The 22,266-nt window shown below is 41.4% G+C and overlaps 1 protein-coding gene across 11 annotated transcripts in view; it reads right to left on the bottom strand.

The window, feature by feature from the left end:
- The window catches only part of Ptprt (protein tyrosine phosphatase receptor type T), a 1,083,833-nt gene that overhangs the window by 695,867 nt on the left and 365,700 nt on the right, over positions 1–22,266 (bottom strand). For all 11 annotated transcript variants that reach the window (XM_021156881.1, XM_021156878.1, XM_021156880.1 and 8 more), the window contains exons 3-4: positions 18,622–18,893; positions 6,002–6,083 (exon numbers count right to left, since the gene is read on the bottom strand). In XM_021156881.1, coding sequence (XP_021012540.1) covers positions 6,002–6,083; positions 18,622–18,893 — 354 coding nt within the window. The remainder of the gene's footprint in view (positions 1–6,001; positions 6,084–18,621; positions 18,894–22,266) is intronic.

The raw sequence follows: 22,266 nt of genomic DNA on the forward strand, positions 1-22,266 counted from the left end.
TCCATTCCCCAAAAGCCTTCCTCACATTGCCTCCCTGCTAACACCCACTCATAATGATGCCTAAAGCCCTAGGTGGAGAGGTCCCAGTTCACTTGCCCAAGGTTTACCTAAAATATTGTCTGCTGTGCTCCATCTACCAGGACACACCGGCAGCACTGGGATGTCTTCCTTTGGAAACTTACCATTTCCTCTTCCTAGAAGCCCCCACCAAATTCTTAGAAAGCAAATTCCTTTTTCTATGATTAGAGTCCCAGCTCTGACCACATCTTTGAACACACTACTGAAGGAATTCCACCTCCCATATTTATCATATTCACGGCTCATTCCATTACCCCAAATTATCCACTGCTTATCTAGTATTAGATACTTTCATTTCTTTCTTCCTTCTCGCCCCCCTGCCAATCAAGCGCCAAAAGCCAACCCTTTCTTACTTAACTATCAGCTATGCCCAGGAGAGCTCTTGAACACACAGTTCACAATCAATAATTTACTTGTTGAGATGAAGAATGGATAAAATCCTGTGCTAGCAATGAATGCACTGAGCATATGAGCTGTGGGTATACCTCAGAGGTCTATACACACTGGCGGTGTTTGCACATATCCTTAATGTGATTCTTCTCCAATTCCAGCTACCCTTCCATAGGCCTCAGAGTATATGTGCTGGCAAGGATGTGCTTAAGCCTCCTAAGCACTAGGATTGAACACAGCCACAATACACCATGCAGAAATAAAGCCAAGGTCATGTCTTCTAGAGTTATATCCCATGGCCCATTTGCTGGGTAAGTGACTCTTAGCAATTCTATAGCCATGCAATCCACACTTCTCAGCAGGAGGAGGATGAGGCTATGAGGAGAATCTTAAATTCACAGAAGTCCCAGTGAACACTGGGAAGATGTCCAATGATCCTTAGGAATTTTGTGGGTAGAAAGCCATCCAAATGTCATCTTGGGATGTTCCCCTACAGAGATACAACAAAGAGAAGGGGATATTTGATGGTGGTGGGCAGGACTTGGAGATAAGACAGTTGAGACTAGGGGACACCAAAACAGGGTATTATAGTGAAAGTGAGGTTTCCTTCCTGAACACAGAGCACTGGGACCCAAGAACAGAGTACCATACTGTATTCTGCTGGAGGGAAAACAGTGCCACCTACCAGAAAGACCATCTCCAAGCATAAAAATAATGAATTTAGGCAGCAAAGATGAGCATACTCTATGGAGAGAGGCATGTGCAGTATGTGCAGAAGATAAAAGGTTTATCGGGAAGACTACTCAAAACTGAAGAATGTACAGGGTTGAATGTATAGTTAAATGGAAGCAAGAAGAGCAGATATTTCCTGATACCACTGTCCATCTTGAATACAGACCATCCCCCAACAGGCATCTGTATCATCTCCCAGCTTTGAGCAGGCTGGCTTAGACCTGTTCTGTCACTGTCAGCTAGCCCACCTAGGGTGGAGTCTTCAGACCTAGATTAGGTCTATTGTTCTGCCACATCAGGGGTTTCCTCCAAGAGGACACTACTACATGCTGAGAGGCTGAACCTGTTCTCCTGACACTATCCTGAGATCCTGGCATGGTAGAGGATGAGATCTTCCCCTTCCCCCTTTATAAGCTCAGACTCTTAAGTAAACATTGGCCTTGATCAGAAAACTTTGTCTTGGCTTGTTATTCCTCTCACAATTTCTCCCATACAGCCCCAGCTTCCCATTCAGGAACCCAGTTTGTGTAGCTGTGGGCAGCTACAGGCATGTGAGACTCATGAGAGTCTGGGAAGGAAGACAGTCAGAACAAGTAAGGAAAACCTGTCTGCATGCCTACTGTAGAACCCCTGCAATGCTGGGGACTTTGGATCCTTTTCACAAGAAGTCTACTTCATCAGAGACATTTCCCAGGCATGAGTAAATGGAGAGAACCATCTAAGACACTCTGAGAGACTTGAGACATAACCCAGAGAATAGGGAGAGTCATAGGGAATCTAACCTCAGTGTTTCTAAATTGATTTCTCCAAGAGTAGATCTCTCTTATGTAGATTTCAGACCCAGTCAGTCCCCCCACAAGCATTGATCGGAACCTGGAACTTAGCATACATTTTTCCAGAGAAGGTGCTTTAAGCTAATGAGTCAGACCATGGTGCTCTTATCCCAGGAAGCTAGAGCAAAATAGCGATTTAAGGTCTGACAAATGAATGGTAGCAGAAATGAAAAGATCCATTTCAATTGAAGCAACATGATGGGGCTGGTGGGAGGCTCATGCCTGGGTATGGGGGCGTGGGTTAAAGATACATAGGGAAGTACACAGGGTGTGCCTCATAGGGAGACTTCCTTAGCCATAGCATAATTGTGGTTTCAATATGGTTAATCTTCCAAACTCATACCAAAATTGAATTCCTGAATTCCATGGCACAAAGAGGTCTGAATCTGACTGTAACCATTAGAGCTGTTTTAGATGTTGTTAAGATTTTGATGAGGTTGTCACAGTGGAACACTAAGAGTTCAATCCCAGTGTTAAAAATAAATGGACAGAGACGGCATCCACATGTACACTCCCTCTTTATTCCCATATGATGCTCTGTTCTGCTCCCAGATTCTGGAAAGCCATCACTGACCGGAGCCTATGCCAGTGTTATGCCCTTCAAACCTCCAAAACCTGTGAGCTAATTAAACCTCTTTTCCTTAGAAGGTTGGTCTTCTTGTTCTAAGAGGACTATTTATAACAATAAGTGCCTGCTTCAAATAAATAACTTAATGATGAGCCATGGAAAAATAAGAACAAACCAGTCATCCAAGTAGTAGATGAAAAGAGATAATCAAAACCAAGACTGTAATTAATGTAGTAGAAAATACTACAAAATAATCAATAGCATCATGAGATGGGTTTTGGAAAGATTGGTCAAATTTATCAAAAGAAAAGATACAATTTGGTAAAATTAGAAATGAACTGGGACCCATTGGACTTGCAAACTTTATATGCCCCAGTACAGGGGAACGCCGGGGCCAAAAAGTGGGAGTGGGTGGGTAGGGGAGTGGGGGGGGTGTATTGGGGACTTTTTGGATAGCATTGGAAGTGTAAATGAGGAAAATACCTAATAAAAAATAAAATAAAATAAAATAAAATAAAAAGAAAGAAATGAACTGGGAGACATAAGAACAGATACCAGTGAAATTCAGAAAATCATAAGAACATATTTTTAAACACCCCTACTGTACTAAACTGAAAAAAAATATCTAAAGGGAATGGACTCTTTTCTAGATGGTTACAATATATGAAAAGTAAATCAATATGAAATTTAAATAAATCTTGAACAGTTCCATAATGAGCAACAAGACTGAAACACTAAAGTCTCCCAGCTGAAAATCAGGCCAGGACTAGATGAGTTCATTACAGAATTCTACAAAGCCTTCAAAGAGCAAACTCAGCTACAGATGGGCACTCTAAATCAATCTTCAGCCTGGAAGTCTTGGGAAACATAACAGGAGATCGAAAGAATGGACAAGCAAGAAGATACAAAGGGGAGGTCTGTGAATTGCTGGTCTCTGGGTATGACACAGCTGCTGCACATGTGAAATCATAGCATCTTGTGGTTCACTACATATGAACTGCACACAATCTAGCCATTTCAAAATTCTCGCAAGAAAGGAGAAAGAGCTCCCTAGAGAGCCTACCCCTAGCTGAGGAGCTTTGGGCAGTGAACAGCTGTAGTGTGTTGGGGGAGGGGCGATGTCTTTTTTTTTTTCTTTAGGTGTGTGACCACTGGCAGCTCCCTATGCCCCAAGAATGAACCCAACAACTGTGAATATATGGAAAGCACTAATGAAACTCTGTGGGTTTTCAATAATTAATTAAGAAGCAAGGAAGGAAGGAAATAATGAGGGGGGAGGTAAGGAAGGAAGAAGGATGAAGCTGGGAGGAAGATGTAGTGTGGGATTCTGAGGGTGACTGGAAGGGGAATGAGATATAATAAAGATATATTATATTACACGTATGAGATTTTCAAAGAATAAATTAAAAATTTTTAAATGTCAGTCTGCCATGGATATATTATCCTACTAAACTATATTTATTCAATGTCTCATGACCACATGGGAGAATGGAGAAACCCTCAGGGGTTATGTAGAAACAACTGGTAGAAATCTATGACAAAAGCACTCCCAAACTGAGGACCTGGCATCCCAGCCAACTCTGGCAGTGGCTTCCTTGATTCCTAGGCATCCCGAGACTTTAGACATCCAACCATATACTTATAGGTGTGATACCATCACAGCTGCCTGCACCCAGGCTGGCCAGGAGCAGTGGCTCTTTGCTGAAACACATTCAAGTGTTACTGCACGAAGGGGAGCTTGAAGTGGTGAGCCACATGAAGACTCTTGATATTCTACCATGAGCACTAAATACCATAAGAAATCTCGCCCTACACCTGCATAGAGTTGATGAGTGTATTTGAAATTATTTTTAAAGAATAGTGTCTATCTTTTTATTGAAGTATATTTCTTGTATGCAGCAAAATGTTGGATCTTGTTTGTGTAGCCAGTCTGTTAGCTTATGTCTTTTTATAGGTGAGTTGAGTCCATTAATATTGAGAGATATTAAAGAGAGAATGACTGTTGGTTCCTGATATGTTTGTTTTTGTAGGTGGTTTTATGTGCTTGTGGCTCTCTGCTTTTGGCTTTGTTGTAAGATACTTAATATATTGTCCTTTCTTTTTGAGAGGACCCTCCAGAATGCACTAGAGACCTGGGAGGTGAGAGTCTCTCAGGACTCAAAGGGAGGGATCTTAGATAAATTTCTAGACATTAGGGAGAGGGAACTTATAGAGCCTACCTCCAGCAGAAAGACAGGACATCAAGTGAGGGGTGGGGTTGCCATCCCACAGTTACAACTCTGATCCATAATTGTTCCTGTCTGAAAGAATTACAGGAATGAAAATGGAGAGGAAAACTGAGGAAAAGAAGTTCCAGTAAGAGGCCCAAAGTGGAATCCAGCTCAAGAGGAGGTCCCAAGGCCTGACACTATTACTGAGGCTATGGAGCACTCACAAAAAGGGACCTAGCATGACCGCACTCCGGAAGACCCAGTAAGTAGCTGAAATAGTTAGGTGCAGATATTTGCACCCAACCAATGGACAGAAGCAGCTGACTCCTGTTGTTGAATTAGGGAAGGCTGAAAGAAGCTGAGGAGAAGGGCGATCCTGTAGGAGGACCAGCAGTCTCAATTAATCTGGACCCCCTGAGAGCTCTCAAACACTGGACCACCAAACAGGCAGCATATACCAGCTGATATGAGTCCCCCAACACACATATAGTAGAGGACTTCAGGTCTATGTTTATTAAGAGATGATGCACCTAACCCTCAAGAGACTGGAGGCCCCAGGGAGTTTAGAGGTCAAATGGGGTGGGGGAAGGGGGAGGAGATATGGTATGTGGAACAGTTGGAAGGTGGAGATGGGATAAAATATGGAGTGTAAAAAAATTAATTAATAAAAAATATTCAAGAAAAAATACAATAATGACATTGTGAATTTCCAAAAAAAAAAAAAAAGGAAGAAAGAAAAAGAATTAATAGCTTTGGGGTTCTTTTCCCTGTTTGTGAAGAGTGTGCTAATTTGCTCCATGTTTAATGTTGTTCTTTTTCTGTTCTGTTTTGCTTTTTTTTTAAAGGACAATTGCAAAAGATTCTATCCAAAGGTCTCTAATCCTTCTACTTCAGTGGTCTGAATCCCACTAATAAACAATCAGGACTTTAGACTCCCTTAATAATGGAGAGAGATTCAGACAAATTGTTTTGCCAGTCTCACAAATTCCTGGAGATGCTGCTGTTGAACAGGCCAGCCAAATTATGGATTTATTCAGAACTGATTGCCTTGCATTCTGTGAGCAGTTTTGAAGGATTAAGAGCTAGTGAGTGAGAGATAGCTATGAGCTGAATGAATAGGATTTTACAGCCTTGTGACTACCCAGTCCGGCATATAGAAATAATGTATCCAGGGAAACGAACAGACTTACTGCATGGATGAGCGAGGACCCGAACTTCGTCCACAGCGATGTAACCAGGATGACCTTTCAAAGAGACGGATTCAAATATCACCTGCAATATACAGGGCTGATGTCAGTTTCACAGAATCAGTCGTCTACATTCACCTGAAGAAGCCACCCAGACCTCAGTCACTTCCTGTGTCAGCTACCCATCAGAACCAACTAACAATGTCTTCTGTTAGAAGCGTACACTGTGCTTCCCAGTAACTTGGGTTTCCAAACTAGGCAAAAAGTCTGCACTCTGGTGACCAGCAAGAAAAGCCAGTCATAGACACACACACACACAAATACAATGTAATGAAATGCATTTTAAAAAAAGAAAGAAAGAACAGCCAGTCATTTGGAATGATGGATTAATGGATTTTTAGCGATAACACTCAGTCACAGCAACAAATAATCAGATCAAGGTCCCGGGCATCTCCTTCATTGTGGTTTCAAATGAATTACAGAAGCTACTACTTATTAATAGCCTAATGTCCTTATTGATCTTGATGCTATTCTGCAATCAACTTGGTCTTCCTCTGTGTATATGTATGTGTATGTGTGTTTGTGTGAATGTGTAAATGTGTATATATTGGCTAACCTTTGTTGTCATTCCTCAGGTGCCACCCATTTTGGGATATTTATTTATTTATTTATTTATTTATTTATTTATTTATTTATTTTTGGAGATAGGTCTCTCACTTGGCTTGGAATTCTCCAACTACGCTAGACTGTCAGGCCATCAGTTGCCTGTCTATGCCTTCCCAGCACTGGAACTAAACACCTGCCTTCTTCTTACAAGATGCTAGGGGTCAAACTCAAGCCCTTGTGTTTGCATAGCAAGCACCTTGCAGGTTGAGCCACTTACTAAGGTTTCCTAGACTTCTTCATTATGCCTCTTAGAAACTAGCAGCAACCTACCTGGTTGTATCCAGGAGTGGAAGGAAGCAAGAATTTTTCTCTTCTCTACTCTCTGATTCCTACTGAAACCTTTTACTTCCACATGGGTTATATAACTAAGCCTCCCCTGCATTCCCCGTCCCCTCACTGGGAACAGATGAGCATGTGTGCAAGCATCACACTACTAGTTCATACTCCCCCAAACTGTATCAGCTACATTCTCAAACACTCTGTCAGTAATTCTCTGTCAGACTCTAACCCTACAATCCTCTCCTAACCCTCCTCTCCCATGGGCTCCTTAGACTCACACAGTTCCCAGAGTCTGTACATTCTAGATCTTCCGACACTCTCCAGAATTCTAGGCGTCTAATCACCCATGTCACTCTCTCTGAAAGACTAATTCCTTTACACCTCCTTTTGAACCTTGTCAAGCCCACTGTGGACCTTCCCTCTCCATCCCCAAACCCTACCCAGTGTGCTCGTTGCATCTTCCTCTCACCCAATCCCAGAAGGCTCTAGAGCCTCAAGAAGATGAGAGAGGGGCTGACTTCCCACTCCTTACCCCCACACCTAACCTTCCTTCACACCAACCACAATTTCTGCATGCACTCTCAGTATCTGACTGATCCCTGCTGCAGTTTCTAGAACCAAGGCTCTTCTTGGCTTTCTTTTGCTATTCTGTATTTCCAGGCCCTACTCCTTTCCCTCTGACCTTAACATAGCTTTAGCTTTTCCTATTCTTGAAAAAGTACCTCTTTGTAGCAAGTTTTTTCTCTGTGGCCAGTTGCATTTCAATCATAATTCTTAGTAGTTTAATAAGCCATTCCTAACACAATTGTTTTCACCATAAAATAATAAGCATAAAATTCCCAACCTTTATTAAATATTCCTCTCAAGATTCTATTCATGACAGGCACTAATATTCTAATTACTAAATCTGATGAAGCTCTTGCCCCCAATCTTTTCTCTTATTTTAAGAAGGAAGATGGTGGGATTGGAGAGATGGCCCAGTAGTAAAGAGCATGGGCTTTTCTTCCAGAGATTCTGAGTTCAATTCCCAGCACCCATATTGTAGCTCACAAACTTCTATAACTGTAGTCAGGTGAGACTGATGCCCTCTGCTGGTATGTAGTCATACATGTACACATAAAACTCACACATTTAAAAATAATATTTTTATAAAAGAAGAAAGAGGTCCCTTGAGGTACAGGTATAGTAACTTCCTGTCTTGAGTCCTAGCGTCTGTACCTAGAATTACAGTATCTACCATATTAGGTACCTTTCAGGTGGAAAGAATTAGTATCCTATTTAAATTGTTAGACACTTAAAGTTCTTGTCATATAGGTCTTTCACTTTCATGGTTATATACTTTCTATCATTGGTAGCTATTGACAAAGGTATTCTTTCCCTAATACCATTCATATAAAGGAAGGCTACTGATTTTTTTTTATTTAATTTTGTATCCAGCCACTTTGATGAAGGTGTTTATCAGCTGTAGGAGTTCTCTGGCAGAATTTTGGGGATTGCTTATGAATACTGTCAAATCATCCACAAACTGCATTAAATGTCTTTTATAATTCTTATTACAATCCTACTACAATTGTCACTATTCACAGATTTTTTGGTCTCTACTTGGGCTCAATGGATACTACATATTTGGCTTTCTCATATTATGTATATATATATATATATATATACATATATATATATATATATATATATACACACACACACATATATATACATACACTCATATATATACATACACTCATATATGTATATATGTATATCTATACACACATACATACACATATATGTGTGTGTCCTAACATGCATTTATAGGATTTATAGGCATCCCTTCTTCTCTATCCCTTTGGATTCTTGGCTTCTTCTACTTATCATCTAACTATACACATTCAACCTTCCACCACTGCCAACTCATTGGTAATGTCAAGCCCAGCTCTATGTCTTAAGCCATTGGTCAGAACACTAATCACCATCATAAAAACAGCCCATAGTTCTGAAATTCTACCCACATAACATAAAGTTGCCTCACATGCAATCTGTATGTAACAGCTATGAGCATATTTCAAATCTTTTACCTTACCTCCAATGGGACATCTCTCTAGTAATGCAGTGATATTATAGGGCATCTGGGCACATCTATGGGCTTCTACTTTAACCTCATGCCTTATTTTCATTCTACCATACTGAAATTTCTTAGCTACAGCCTGGCTTTTCCATATTTGTTCTTAGACAGATCATAGGAAGCATCCATTTGTGGATCAAAGGCAGGCAGGTATCAGTGTCAGTGTTTTGATTCAGCCTGTGAATGTTTTCCATATCTACCACCTTGATGTTGTCCATAATGAACCCCCTGTCCTGTCTCTACTACTCAACTCAAGCCTGTGATTGGACACCACAATGGGTGATGATATCAACGACAGGAAATATTTATAGGAAATCATATTGTTCAGGCCAGTGGACCCAATGCTTAGCATTCTCTTTTGGCCCTGGAGATCTAAAAATTATACCAAGAGAGCAAATTAAGAATATGGCAATTGCTGTGAATGGGGCAGTTTTCTTGGTGTTAAAGTTTATCTGTGGGAGTTTTGAGATATAATGAGGGGGGTAACAGTCACATAACAAGACAGCTGCTTCTGCTCTCAAAAAATGTTTTCCTAAAATGATGCAGTCCTGTCCTTCAGAGAGAACTAACACGTGGATTTGTGCATAAGCTAAAATAAACAAAAGACCATGCAGAATAAGGGAATGGCATCTCTTTCATTCTGCAGAAAAGAAAACTCATAGAAGTCTTTTCATAAAGAACCAGGTGTGTGTGTGTGTGTGTGTGTGTGTGTGTGTGTGTGTGTGTGTGTGTGTGTGTGTGTGTGTGTGTGTGTGTGTGTGTGTGTATGTGTTCAAATAATTTAATGGAAAAACCAAAGTAATGTCTGTAGGAAAATTAAAAGAAAATAGAGAATGTACAACAAATATATTTCAAAAGAAATAGCAAAAAAAAAGTATTCACACTGTGGAACAAAAAAATGACAAATACAAAAATATGTTTGTTTTGACAATAAATATAAATGGGTTAAAATAGAGCCAAACAGCCAGGCTGTCTAAATAATCAAAGTCTAATTGTGATGTAAGATAAACACCTAAGGCAGAATGACTTAGTAACCTTACAAATAGCAAGTGGAACAAAGACACAATAAGAAAAATGTAAGTGAGCAGAACACAGTTGTTTCAAAAAATAATGTGAATGTTTCAAAGTAGAATTTTAACCAAAATGGAAAAAATAAACCATCAAGGAGACTAACTTGATCTCTACAACTCAGTCAAGAGACTTGAAAGGAAAACGATGATGGGGAAAAGAAGATAGTATCTCAAGATTTCATCCTATGTCTTGGTCTCTGATCAATCAAATGGAAAAAGCAATACTACCTATCTATCTATCTATCTATCTATCTATCTATCTATCTATCTATCTATCTATACTCTTAAATGTATTAATTTTCTGTTCAAATGCTCATGGATCTATAAAAAGATCATAGGCTATGTTATAGTGTAATACCAATAAGTCTCCTAATGAACAAGATTGTGTAGGTTTAGTCTCATACAATTTTCTAATCAAATTTTCTAAGTTTAAAAAACCTATACAATGTATCTTAATAATTATTTGTGTTAACAGGAGTATAAAAATATTGAAAGCCAAATGACATATGTGGTGATATATATCCCAAAAGCATATCCTTTGGGGGGGGGGAGTTTGGGAGTTCCAAAGAATTATTGATAGCCAAGAAAAGAAACAAATAGACTCCAAAAAGTTTGGCAAATCATTTCAACAGAAAAAGTCGTAAAAGATAAAATAGGAATGATATTAATCTCTAAGTGTCAAATTCTTTGTTTGTTTGTTTGTTTGTTTGTTTTTCGAGACAGGATTCTCTATATAGCCCTGGCTGTCCTGGAACTCACTCTGTAGACCAGGCTGGTCTTGAACTCAGAAAATCTACCTGCCTCTGTCTCCCGAGTGCTGGGATTAAAGGCATGCACCACCATGCCCGGCTAAGTGTCAAATTCTTTTTTTTTTTTTTAATATTTTTTTAATTACGTATTTTCCTCAATTACATTTCCAATGCTATCCCAAAAGTCCCCCATACCCTCCCCCCCCAATTCCCTACCCACCCATTCCCATTTTTTTGGCCCTGGCATTCCCCTGTACTGCAGCATATAAAGTTTGCCTGTCCAATGGGCCTCTCTTTCCAGTGATGGACGACTAGGCCATCTTTGATACATATGCAGCTAGAGTCAAGAGCTCTGGGGTACTGGTTAGTTCATAATGTTGTTGCACCTACAGGGTTGCAGATCTCTTTACCTCCTTGGATACTTTCTCTGGCTCCTCCATTGGGGGCCCAGTGATCCATCCAATAGCTGACTGTGAGCATCCACTTCTGTGTTTGCTAGGCCCCAGCCTAGTCTCACAAGAGACAGCTATATCAGGGTCCTTGCAGCAAACGCTTGCTAGTGTATGCAATGGTGTCATCATTTGGACGCTAATTATGGGATGGATCCCTGGATATGGCAGTCTCTAGATGGTCCATCCTTTTGTCTCAGCTCCAAACTTTGTCTCTGTAACTCCTTCCATGGGTGATTGTTTCCAATTCTAAGAAGGGGCAAAGTGTCCACACTTTCCCTGACCTAAAGCTTTACTACAAAGCAATTGTGATAAAAACTGCATGGTATTGCTATAGTGACAGACAAGTAGACCAATGGAATAGAATTGAAGATCCAGAAATGAACCCACACACCTATGGTCACTTGATCTTCGACAAGGGAGCTAAAACCATCCAGTGGAAGAAAGACAGCATTTTCAACAAATGGTGCTGGCACAACTGGTTGTTATCATGTAGAAGAATGCAAATTGATCCATTCCTATCTCCTTGTACTAAGGTCAAATCTAAGTGGATCAAGGAACTTCACATAAAACCAGAGACACTGAAACTTATAGAGGAGAAAGTGGGGAAAAGCCTCGAAGATATGGGCACAGGGGAAAAATTCCTGAATAGAACAGCAATGGCTTGTGCTGTAAGATCGAGAATTGACAAATGGGACCTCATGAAACTGCAAAGCTTCTGCAAGGCAAAAGACACAGTCAATAAGACAAAAAGGCCACCAACAGATTGGGAAAGGATCTTTACCTATCTTAAATCAGATAGGGGACTAATATCCAATATATATAAAGAACTCAAGAGGGTGGAGTCCAGAAAATGAAATAACCCCATTAAAAATGGAGCTCAGAGCTAAACAAAGAATTCTCACTTGAGGAATACTGAATGGCTGAGAAGCACCTGAAAAAATGTTCAACATCTTTAATCATCAGAGAAATGCAAATCAAAACAACCCTGAGATTCCACCTCACACCAGTCAGAATGGCTAAGATCAAAAATTCAGGTGACAGCAGATGCTGGTGAGGATGTGGAGAAAGAGAAACACTCCTCCATTGCTGGTGGGATTGCAAGCTTGTACAACCACTCTGGAAATCAGTCTGGTGGTTCCTCAGAAAATTGGACATAGTACTACCGGAGGATCCTGCAATACCTTTCCTGGGCATATATCCAGAAGATGACCCAACCGGTAAGAAGGACACATGCTCCACTATGTTCATAGCAGCCTTATTTATAATAGCCAGAAGCTGGAAAGAACCCAGATGCCCCTCAACAGAGGAATGGATACAAAAACTGTGGTACATTTACACAATGGAGAACTACTCAGCTATTAAAAAGAATGGATTTATGAAATTCCTAGGCAAATGGATGGATCTGGAGGGCATCATCCTGAGTGAGGTAACACAATCACAAAAGAACTCAAATGATATGTACTCACTGATAAGTGGATATTAGCCCAGAAACTTAGAATACCCAAGATATAAGATACAATCTGCAAAACACATGAAACAGAAGTGTCAAATTCTTAAATGGCATGGAAGATGTTCAGTTGACTCAGAAGGCTCCTGTGCTCCTGTCACTCTGGGTGGCAAAGACTGCCCCATCATTCTGCCTTTGTATGGAAGATGCTGATAATGGCTATGCCTTAAGTACAAACACCATAAAGGTGGATGCTAGTGTCCTCTAAGAAATAAGAGCCTGTACAGGAGTTGTCAACACAGAGATAATGGCTATCTTTGGTCATGAAAATGTGGTAAGAGATAGAGAAAGGCATGGGAACATTCTAGAGCTGAATGTCTCCAGGGAGCAGGATGGGAGTGGGTAGAGTGGGGTGGTGAAGTGGGCCACATGCCCAGAAGGGCAAAGGACACTGGTAGAAGCAGGAACCCGAGATGCAAAGATCACAGTGGAAAATGCTGACCCAGATATCTCAAGCACCTCTGAAGGACACTGCTCAGCCTCAAGGTTGCTGCACAGAGCCTACTGTCAGCTAACTGCAGCTCATTTGGGTTCAAACCCCTGCTGGAGACTTCCTGGTCCAAGTGTCAAGAGGGTGGAACTTATAAAGACTGGTTCAAACTTGCCACTGTGCAGTCAAAACCTCTAAGTAACTCCCAGAAAATTACATTAAACTAAAAAGAAATGAATCATGCTGTACATGTTTGGGGGAGGGAGGTAAACATGTCAGGTCATGGCTTAAGAGACATTGGGGTTTCTCTCTGATCTTTAGCAACCCTTCTGCAAAACACAGCAATGCTGGAAACTGAATTTGACTCAGTCCACAGCAACAATTTCAAAGGGCTGCAAACATGTCTTAAAAGATAAGAGAAAAACATTGGCTTATCAGAGTCTCTCTTAGGAAGAGTGCTCTGCAGACACTATAGGGAAGATTGCTTAGAGTCCAATCAAGGTGCATTCTTTCCCATGCCTGCTCAGAGAGGCCTGTGTAGAAGGAAGAGCATTTGCTGTATAATAGAGATGGACATCTCATGTGGGACAGGAGAAGGGTGGGATGCTGTGACAACAACTCCTGAATTGTTACTGTCAACACTACATGTAGAGTGCCAAATGCCAGGAAGATCCTGAGAAAGGGACTGAGCTCTGGGGAAGACTTACGCCAACATCAGGCGAGTCCTTTGTTTGAAGGGTCTATGGGGCACTTCTCTGTGCTGAACAAAAGGCCATTTCACATAGGCAGAAAATGGAGAGAAGAGTAAGCAGGTTGCTGAAAATTTAGTAACAGTTTTAAGAACTCCTAAAATATGAAATAGAATTGATATCACCTGGAAAGAGGCATAGATCAGAAGCATAGGGCTTCCCAGGCAGTAAATCAGCTTTCCTAAGAGAGGCAGGCAATGTGGGGTGAGTGGGGAGGGCTGCAAAGGGATTTGTCTCACCTGGGGCCCTGCTGAAGGCCCAGCAGTCCAAAGCCCAGTCATATGAAAGATGACATTTTTGTTTATTACAGAGCTAAAGTCAATTTTAGGACTGTGAAATATGACTTTAATAAATGAATACACAAACCCATGAGGTTCAAAACCCAGCAATGCTGGAAACTGAATTTGACTCAGTCCACAGGCTCTATGCACAGGACTGGAGCTTTAAAAGTATGGAGAATGTAAAAACGCTGTTTCACTCCTGTCTCTGTGTCTCTTGGGAGGTCCCCTTCCTCATTCTGTCACCTGTGAGAGTGTGTGTATTTGAATCTGGGCAGAGGCAGGAATTTGGGCATATGTGTGTGCTTGAGTGTGCCCATGGACGTAGGAGTGCCTGGGAATGACTAAGGGTGCACAGAAGTGACATGTGCTTTTTCCACACTGCTGCCCTCAACAGACAAGTGGTTTGTCATCACAAAGATCAGAGCAGAGGAAATGTGAGGATGCAGGAAACTGCTTGGAAGTCTCTCGGTGAGGCTATTTACCTCAGAAAAGGCACAGAGGCTAGAGAGGCTAGGCAAAACCATGCAGTGTCTTTCTTTAAAGATGGCTTCACCCCTTCTTCCATTTCCTTCTATGTTTGTTCCTTCTTTCTTCCAATCAATTCAAGCCTGACAAGCCTCCTCATGTGGAATCTAGCTTAGCATAGAGTAGTACCCATCCTGTTCCTCTTTCTATCTTACTTCAGAGACCACTGGAATCCTAAACAATAGACGGCAGGACACAGGCCATCACACAACTAGGGACAACAGATTCCAAGAATAGGAAAAGCACTTCCTCAAAACCCAGGACATGGAACTCAGAGCTGGAGAATCTGGGCAGGATGATGTCCCCTACGCTGGAAGATGGGATCTGCTGCCACCAAATACAAGAAGCTCTAGTACAGACACGTAAATACAGGAAGAGGCTTACCAAAAGGCTACAGAAATGGGAGCTCATCAAAAGTCCTTTTCTTCCTCAATCTCCATCAAAGAGCAGAGCAATAGGTGGGAGAGACCATTTTCTGTGTCAACTACATGTTTAGCATACTTCAAGCCATGACCCTATTTTGTGTCTACCCATAAAAGGCTCTAGAAAGGGTCTGGCTGGAGCCTGAGGTCTCATTGAGAGTACTTGTGAGCTTATGGAGATGGTAGATATTCATAGTCAGCAGTAAAGTAGGGATACCCTGGGGACCAGGGAACTTAAGTTGTGTCAGTAACTTGCTATGTGCTGTTGGACTCTGTAATATGTGTCTCAGCTTCATCCGCACCAGAGCTCAGCAAACTAAAACATGGAAATCAACTTGGGCCATCAGTCATTGCTACACATAAGCCTCTATTGAAAGAATTACATCTATTCATTTTTATATTGTGAAGTCTGCTTTCATGACCGTATTGCAGAGTTAGGTAATGACAACAAAGATACTGAGGCTTACCAAAGTAAAACATTTTTTTGTCTGGTGCACAATAGAGATAAGCCAAAATCACTTCTACCAACATACACACTGTAAACCTCTATGGACATAGACTGTGTAATCTAGCAGTCCAACTGGTCCCCATGATGCTCAACAACTCACCAGGATGAGCGGAGTGAAGCAGGGCTATCTCGGATAAACCAGAAAACCGGGACACCACTCTCTAGAATACTACCTCTATGTTAAGATGGGGATATGCTAAAAGCAGATTAAGGTCAAATTTCTACAGAAGACAGTAGATTACATACCAATGCATAGATTTCACTCTGGCTCCCTAGTACCCTACTAGGCTGGCTGTATTTTCTAAATAGAATAACCACAAAGCTTTCCCAAAGCCTGAAACACTTCACCTACACTAAAAAGCATCTCAAAGAACAACTAGTGTGAGTTCTTCCCAAGAAGTAGAAAGAAGAACATCTCACCTCAGCCATGAACCCATACAGGCACAAAACAGGACACCCCCCCCAAGGCAATCTAGACACCTGGCATGCACTGGAGCAAGCTATGTCATATGAGTATTTTATAAGATAAATTGGTGATAAGTGCTAAGCTGAGCTGTTTGGATACCACACACAGCCTTAATTTATACCATATCTTGTAAATATACATAATTTTTGTGGTCAGCCTATCTGTATACTTGGCTCTGCAATGCTATGATAGGTGTTACTTACAAAGCACACAGTGCATGCAAATGTTATAACCTTGTAAATTGCAAATACTGTGAACTCTGAAATATATCTGACACTGTGAATGCCAGATCGAGGTTTGTGGACCTAGTACTACTTTAAAAACATCTTTACAAGGGGAGAAAAGATTAAAAAAATAATAATGAGGCCAAAGGCACCTTTCTCAAAACATCTACAATAAAGTATGCCTCTGTTAATGACACACATGTTAAAACTATTATAGTCTCTTTTTAGCCAATTTTCTTGGTAAGACATTGCTGCTCCCACAGAGAAAATAGGGCTCTGCCTGATATAAAATGAGTATAGTCCACACTCACTACCACAAGGCTAGGCTCTGCCTGACTCACCTCTGAATTTCTGACAGGATATTTTATACTGTGCCTGTAACATAAGCACTCAACAAATGGTAGGTATCATCATCATCACCACCACCATCATTATCACCATCATCATCACCACTAGCATCAGCATCAGGATCATCATCATTCTCTTCCCTTTAATTCTAGAGGAATTACAGGAAGTGCCTAACAGAGGACAATGCAATCATTCTAAAAACAAATCACAACTCATTGGAGATAAAATGGGAAATAGATGTGACAAAAAATGTAGGCTAAGTACTGAAGGTAATTGAGTATTAAATTCTGATTTTTAGTCTCCGAAGCAAAGAAGAAATAGATCTGAAGCTGCCCCATTGATGTAAATAAGCAATCTCAGTAGAGAAAGCATTCCTAACCCTGATGGACTGAAAGAACTATCCACTGGGTGTGGAACTCAGAGCCATCTAAGAAACCCTGGCCACTCATCTGTCACCCCTGGGGTTATCTTCTGCTCCAGACACCAACAAAAGCTCCTCGAGATGCAGATTTGTGGTACTTTCTTACTTGAAAACCTTCATCTGGGTGAATGCAGGCTGAGACTAGGTACAAGGGAGCTCGTTGGATGATGAAAATATACAATGGTTGATGTTGGTAAAATGCAGAAAACAGTGGCTTTACTTTAAGAAAGGCACTGGATGGCACACTTAAACACAGGTTGATTCCATGACATGGGGAATTTAACTAATGATGTGTTTAAGAGAAAATTTCCCAATAATTTTGACTTAAACTTGACTGGATTTGTACCCCACAAACATTCTGTAGATTGGTATTGATCTGCAACCTTTCACATCATCCACACTGGGATAAGTATGGCAAGTGAGTATGGGGTTCAAAGCAAACACAACAGTTTGGCATTGCAATGGCATGGTTTATTTTGGCTCATAGAAATATTGGTCCACAAAGAATTAGGAGAACATGGTCCCTTCTTCCCTAGTGGTAGTTGTGAACCACAGTGGCTATAGGACCTGATTGTTAGCTTGGCCTTCAAACCCATGACTTGCATGCTCTGCAAGTTCAGTTCCCTGTATATCTCTTCAGCAAGACATCCTTAAAGGACTTGGTTTCTGCTGGGTGTGATTACATACATCTGAAGTTCTAGCACTTGGGAGGCGGAGACTGAAGGATTGCTATAACTTTGAGGCCAACCTGAAATGCATTGTGGGTTTCAGGATACTCTGGGCTAAAGCATACTGACCCTGCCTCAAACACAAACAAACAAACAAACAAACAATAGTATTAACAAAAGCTTGATGCAAAACCAACAAAAAGAAAAGGAGAACTTAGCTTCCAAATTCCTTAGAATCTCCCACTCACCCTTGCTTCCTTCTCCATCATCCACTTTCCAGAACATCTCCAGTGCCTGGTCCAACCTTTCCAGTGTATTTTAATTGAGCCTTCCAAATAGGTCCTGGTTGTCCTCTCTTCTTAGAAGCTATCATATTGTCTTTCTAGCCAAATAGACTCTACCTGACTAGTCAGCTTCTCTCTTTGAACCTCAATCTTTTCATGTGTGCAATGCAGTTGTTAGTTTGTAAGAGGCTCTGGTGCCTGCATTCCTCCAGTCTTAGGAAGCCCACATGCAAATTGCTATGCTGGAACTGTTTATACATTGGTCTCTTCCTGATGACCTCCAGGGAGCAGGGGCTGTCCTAGATCACCTCTGAATCCCTGGAAAAGACTCTTCAGTATGTATTGAAAGAGTAAATGAATGAGGCCCTTTTTAGACCAATCCACTCTGGGAAAGGTAGGGAAATAAAGGGATGTAATTATTACCTGCTAGAAAGCAAGAAAAGGTAAAGGCATACCTGATAGAAATGAGGCCAGAAGGTGCTGATGGCAAGCTCTGCCTTCACCCAGCCCTCAGTGACGACACCAGACACGTTCCAGACAGGGTTCCCTTGGGGTCCACCATTCACCTTCACGTAGACATTCAAGGCTCCCGGGCTGGAGCGATCTCGACTGGAGAAGTAGTAATGGAAGTCAATGCAGTGAGTGTCATTCTCCTTCAAGGTTGGCAGAAGAAGATGGGCTTTCTGGCCTGAAGCCCTTCCAGAGCTGTTCACCATCATGAAGGACCCTAGAAACCCATAGTGGGTAACAGAGACAAAGAGAGAAAAACGTCCTTGTGAAACCTTGTCATACCTATACATGGTACCAAGAAGGGATGTTAGAAATAACATCTTTTTAGGTGACAGGGTCAGGTTGACTCTGAAGAAGCCATATCCCCTCTAAGAGTCTGAGTACTTCCATTTCAGGGGCTAAAATCCCTACTCATGGTGGTATTGGAAGAATGAGACAGATAGTTACTACACAAGAAGCATTTCTAGTACTATACAAGGAGCATCCAACACAGTAGATTGCTTATAACTAAATGCTGGACCTTGAGGGTTAAAACCCTAGCAGGAAAGACAACTGCAGTCTCTACAGGTGAAATGACTGCCTCATAAAAGCTTAGACTTGTGCTAGCCTAGGCAAAGCCCCTATAGTATAGGAAGGCCCTGTGTATGGATAGGCTCCATCTGGAATTCTGTGCTCAGCAGGGGAGATTCCATGTTAAAGGAGACAGTATGTGAATAGAGCATATCCAAGGAAGAAATAAATGCCAAAAAAGTATGAGAACCTACTATCAAATGCTTAAGGAGGAATGCAAAGTGAGTGGCACTCACTACGCTCTCAGAGACTCATATTAATATTAGGTATCTATTTGCAGAAAGTATAGTTGCTTCTAAGCAGGCAAAAGGCTGTGTCCCAGGCAGGAGTGAGCCTCTTTCCACTGTTGTGACAAATAGAAATTCTCTCTTATTCTTTACCCCTTTCTGGATCCAAACCCTTTGGCACTGACTTTATAGCTCCCTCTGTAGAACCGGAGGCTATCTCTTGATCTGGGCTCCTTTATATGACTTGTTAATAGGAGTCAAACAGATGTTTAAAGTTGCCATTAGAGCTAGGCTTATCTTGTGGTATTTTAATTTTTAAGACACAGAATCTGGTGTCTCAGTTGGCTTGGGATCAAGAATTAGCATACACAGATAAGCCAAGCTTCCACCCTTGAAAGCAAGATGCATCATCATGTGGTCAACACATCTAACCTGTATCAGTCAACCTGTGATCAATGTAAGGATCCATGTGTGGAAGAATCAATGTTTACTGTTGTTTGCCATGGTTTTCCTCCTGAGTGGTTCACACAACATTGCTGTGACACTGGCTAATTGATAAAGCTTTCCAAGAACAAGATTCAGATCCATCACTATGAAGAGACACATCTCCGCTCTGTATGCGACAGTTTTTATTTGTAACAACTGAAATTTGTGCAAAGTGAAATCACATGCCCAGAGACAGAGTGAGTCCTCACCACTGTAGGCAGCCTCTTAAAGCCTGCACCAGCTAGGATATCTAACAAAATTTCACAATCAAGGGGGAAGGCTAAACTTGGTGACTTAAAAGTTGTATAATAATACTGAATGAAATGTATCATAAAACACAGTAGATAAACTCAAATAATGCTTTGATAAGTGTTTTCCATCTAGAAAACCAGCATTGCTTTGAAATCTTATTGTGATCACTAAAATCTTCATTCTGAATCAAATCTAAAATCCCTTATCCCCAGGCAAAATGAGCCACTTCAGTAGCCATAAGTCACCTTGCTCACTGTGATAGCAAAAGGACTAAGATCTGTAAGTTAGTAAGGGCTGGGGTGTTCACATTTTATAAGGGTTTAGACAGTACAGGCCATTTGCACCTTGTCTCCTGGGTTCTGAACTAATTTACAAGTGGACACAGGTGGGAGATTATATTTAAAATCTTTATACAAATTTCCCTCAATGCTGGATTATAGAAAATAACAGTCTTGATGCCAACTTGGGCTTCCAGCATGCCCTACATCCAAATATAAAAAGCCCTGTTATCAATATCTAACCCAACTCAGGCAACTAGAGACAGAACTATTCTTCTGGGATGACCACTGGGGGCATTTGGATGAATTCATATTGATAAGATTCAAAAAGGAAGCCAGATGACAAGGACAGAAGAAACTGAGGTCAGGTTATCAGTGACATATTATTCAGAAAACTCAGCCAGCTCCTGATTCACTATCCAGTGGAAGTAGACCAAGAGGTGTCAAGAGTGTGAAGAACCCTCCTTCATGACCTGGGAGTAACTGATGGTGAATGGAAAGATGCCTCCCAATTACAGAAGTTACCTAACTATTATAAGCTGCCAATGAGGTAGCAAGGAAGAAAGAGCTGGAATTGAGGCTCAGAGATAAGACTGAACCAACACCCATGCCTGCCATTGAGAGTCTACATGCAGGCTCCTTGTCAGATGGCTTATGGCTCACAAGTCTCACAAAGAATGGTCTTTGCCAGTGGTCTTTCTCAGTCTTTGCCACTGAGAGCAGCAGTTTATCTTGAGGAAGAGAGACAGCCTGAGTAGTGAAATGTCTGGACTCTCTCTGTCCCAGATTGCATGATGGCTTCCATATATACTCATCTCTTTAGCCACCTGCCAAGCCATACCATTAGGCATGTATCTGCAGCTTCTTATACCCCACAGCAGAGAATGTTAGGAAATGGTCCTTCCACTGGTTCATGCCATCATTTCTGTTCATCCTAGCTTCAGTAGCTGAGCAATCCTGCCAAGGATGTGGCATTTATCCTATTCAATGAAGCCTCATATACAATTCTGGACACAGAGACAGAGGAAATGCCCAGTCTCCCTACATTGTTCAGAGTGGCTACAGTACTGAGTTTCAAAGCCATTGGAGTATGCTGTGCACCTGCTCCATGTACAGTCCTTAACAACTGGCTTTTTCTCATGCCCACATCCTTCATTACCTTCTCTTCCTAGTTAATGGTCCTTCATTCACACCTCAGCCTCACCTAAGAGCGAGAAGACATGAAAATCTCATCACCCCACACTCCTATAGCATCTATACCTACATTTTTATCAAGAGCCTCAAGTGATAATGCACATACATGAGGATGGGAATGACTGACCCCTTCTCGTCTCCCAGCTGCATTGAGTGTTCAGGATTTCAAAATTCCAGGAGAGAGTAAGGCCACAGTGGACAATCCAGGATGGCCATGGCTAAATTGCAGGTGCTCCAAATCTCAGGAGCACTCGTTTTGGACACAAAGGGATTCTTTAGAAGAAATAGACTATAATTGGATTATGGAGCCAAGGGAATTTTGAGATTATATTTCCACAGCAGTGTTATTATTATCCAGGCTCCTCAGTAAGACCCCTACTATGTCTCAGGTCCCTTTATTCAAGGAATTGAAAGTATAAAGCGAAGTTGTAAGATGTGGTAAACTGAGATGCCAATAAGAGAAGCAACCCTGGGCAGTTCAAATCAGAAGGGAGTGTGCAAAGGCAGAGGGAGGGAGTGTGCAAAGGCAGAGGGAGGGAGTGTGCAAAGGCAGAGGGAGGGAGTGTGCAAAGGCAGAGGGAGG

Source organism: Mus caroli, chromosome 2, assembly GCF_900094665.2.
Source record: "Mus caroli chromosome 2, CAROLI_EIJ_v1.1, whole genome shotgun sequence".
Lineage (NCBI taxonomy): Eukaryota > Metazoa > Chordata > Mammalia > Rodentia > Muridae > Mus > Mus caroli.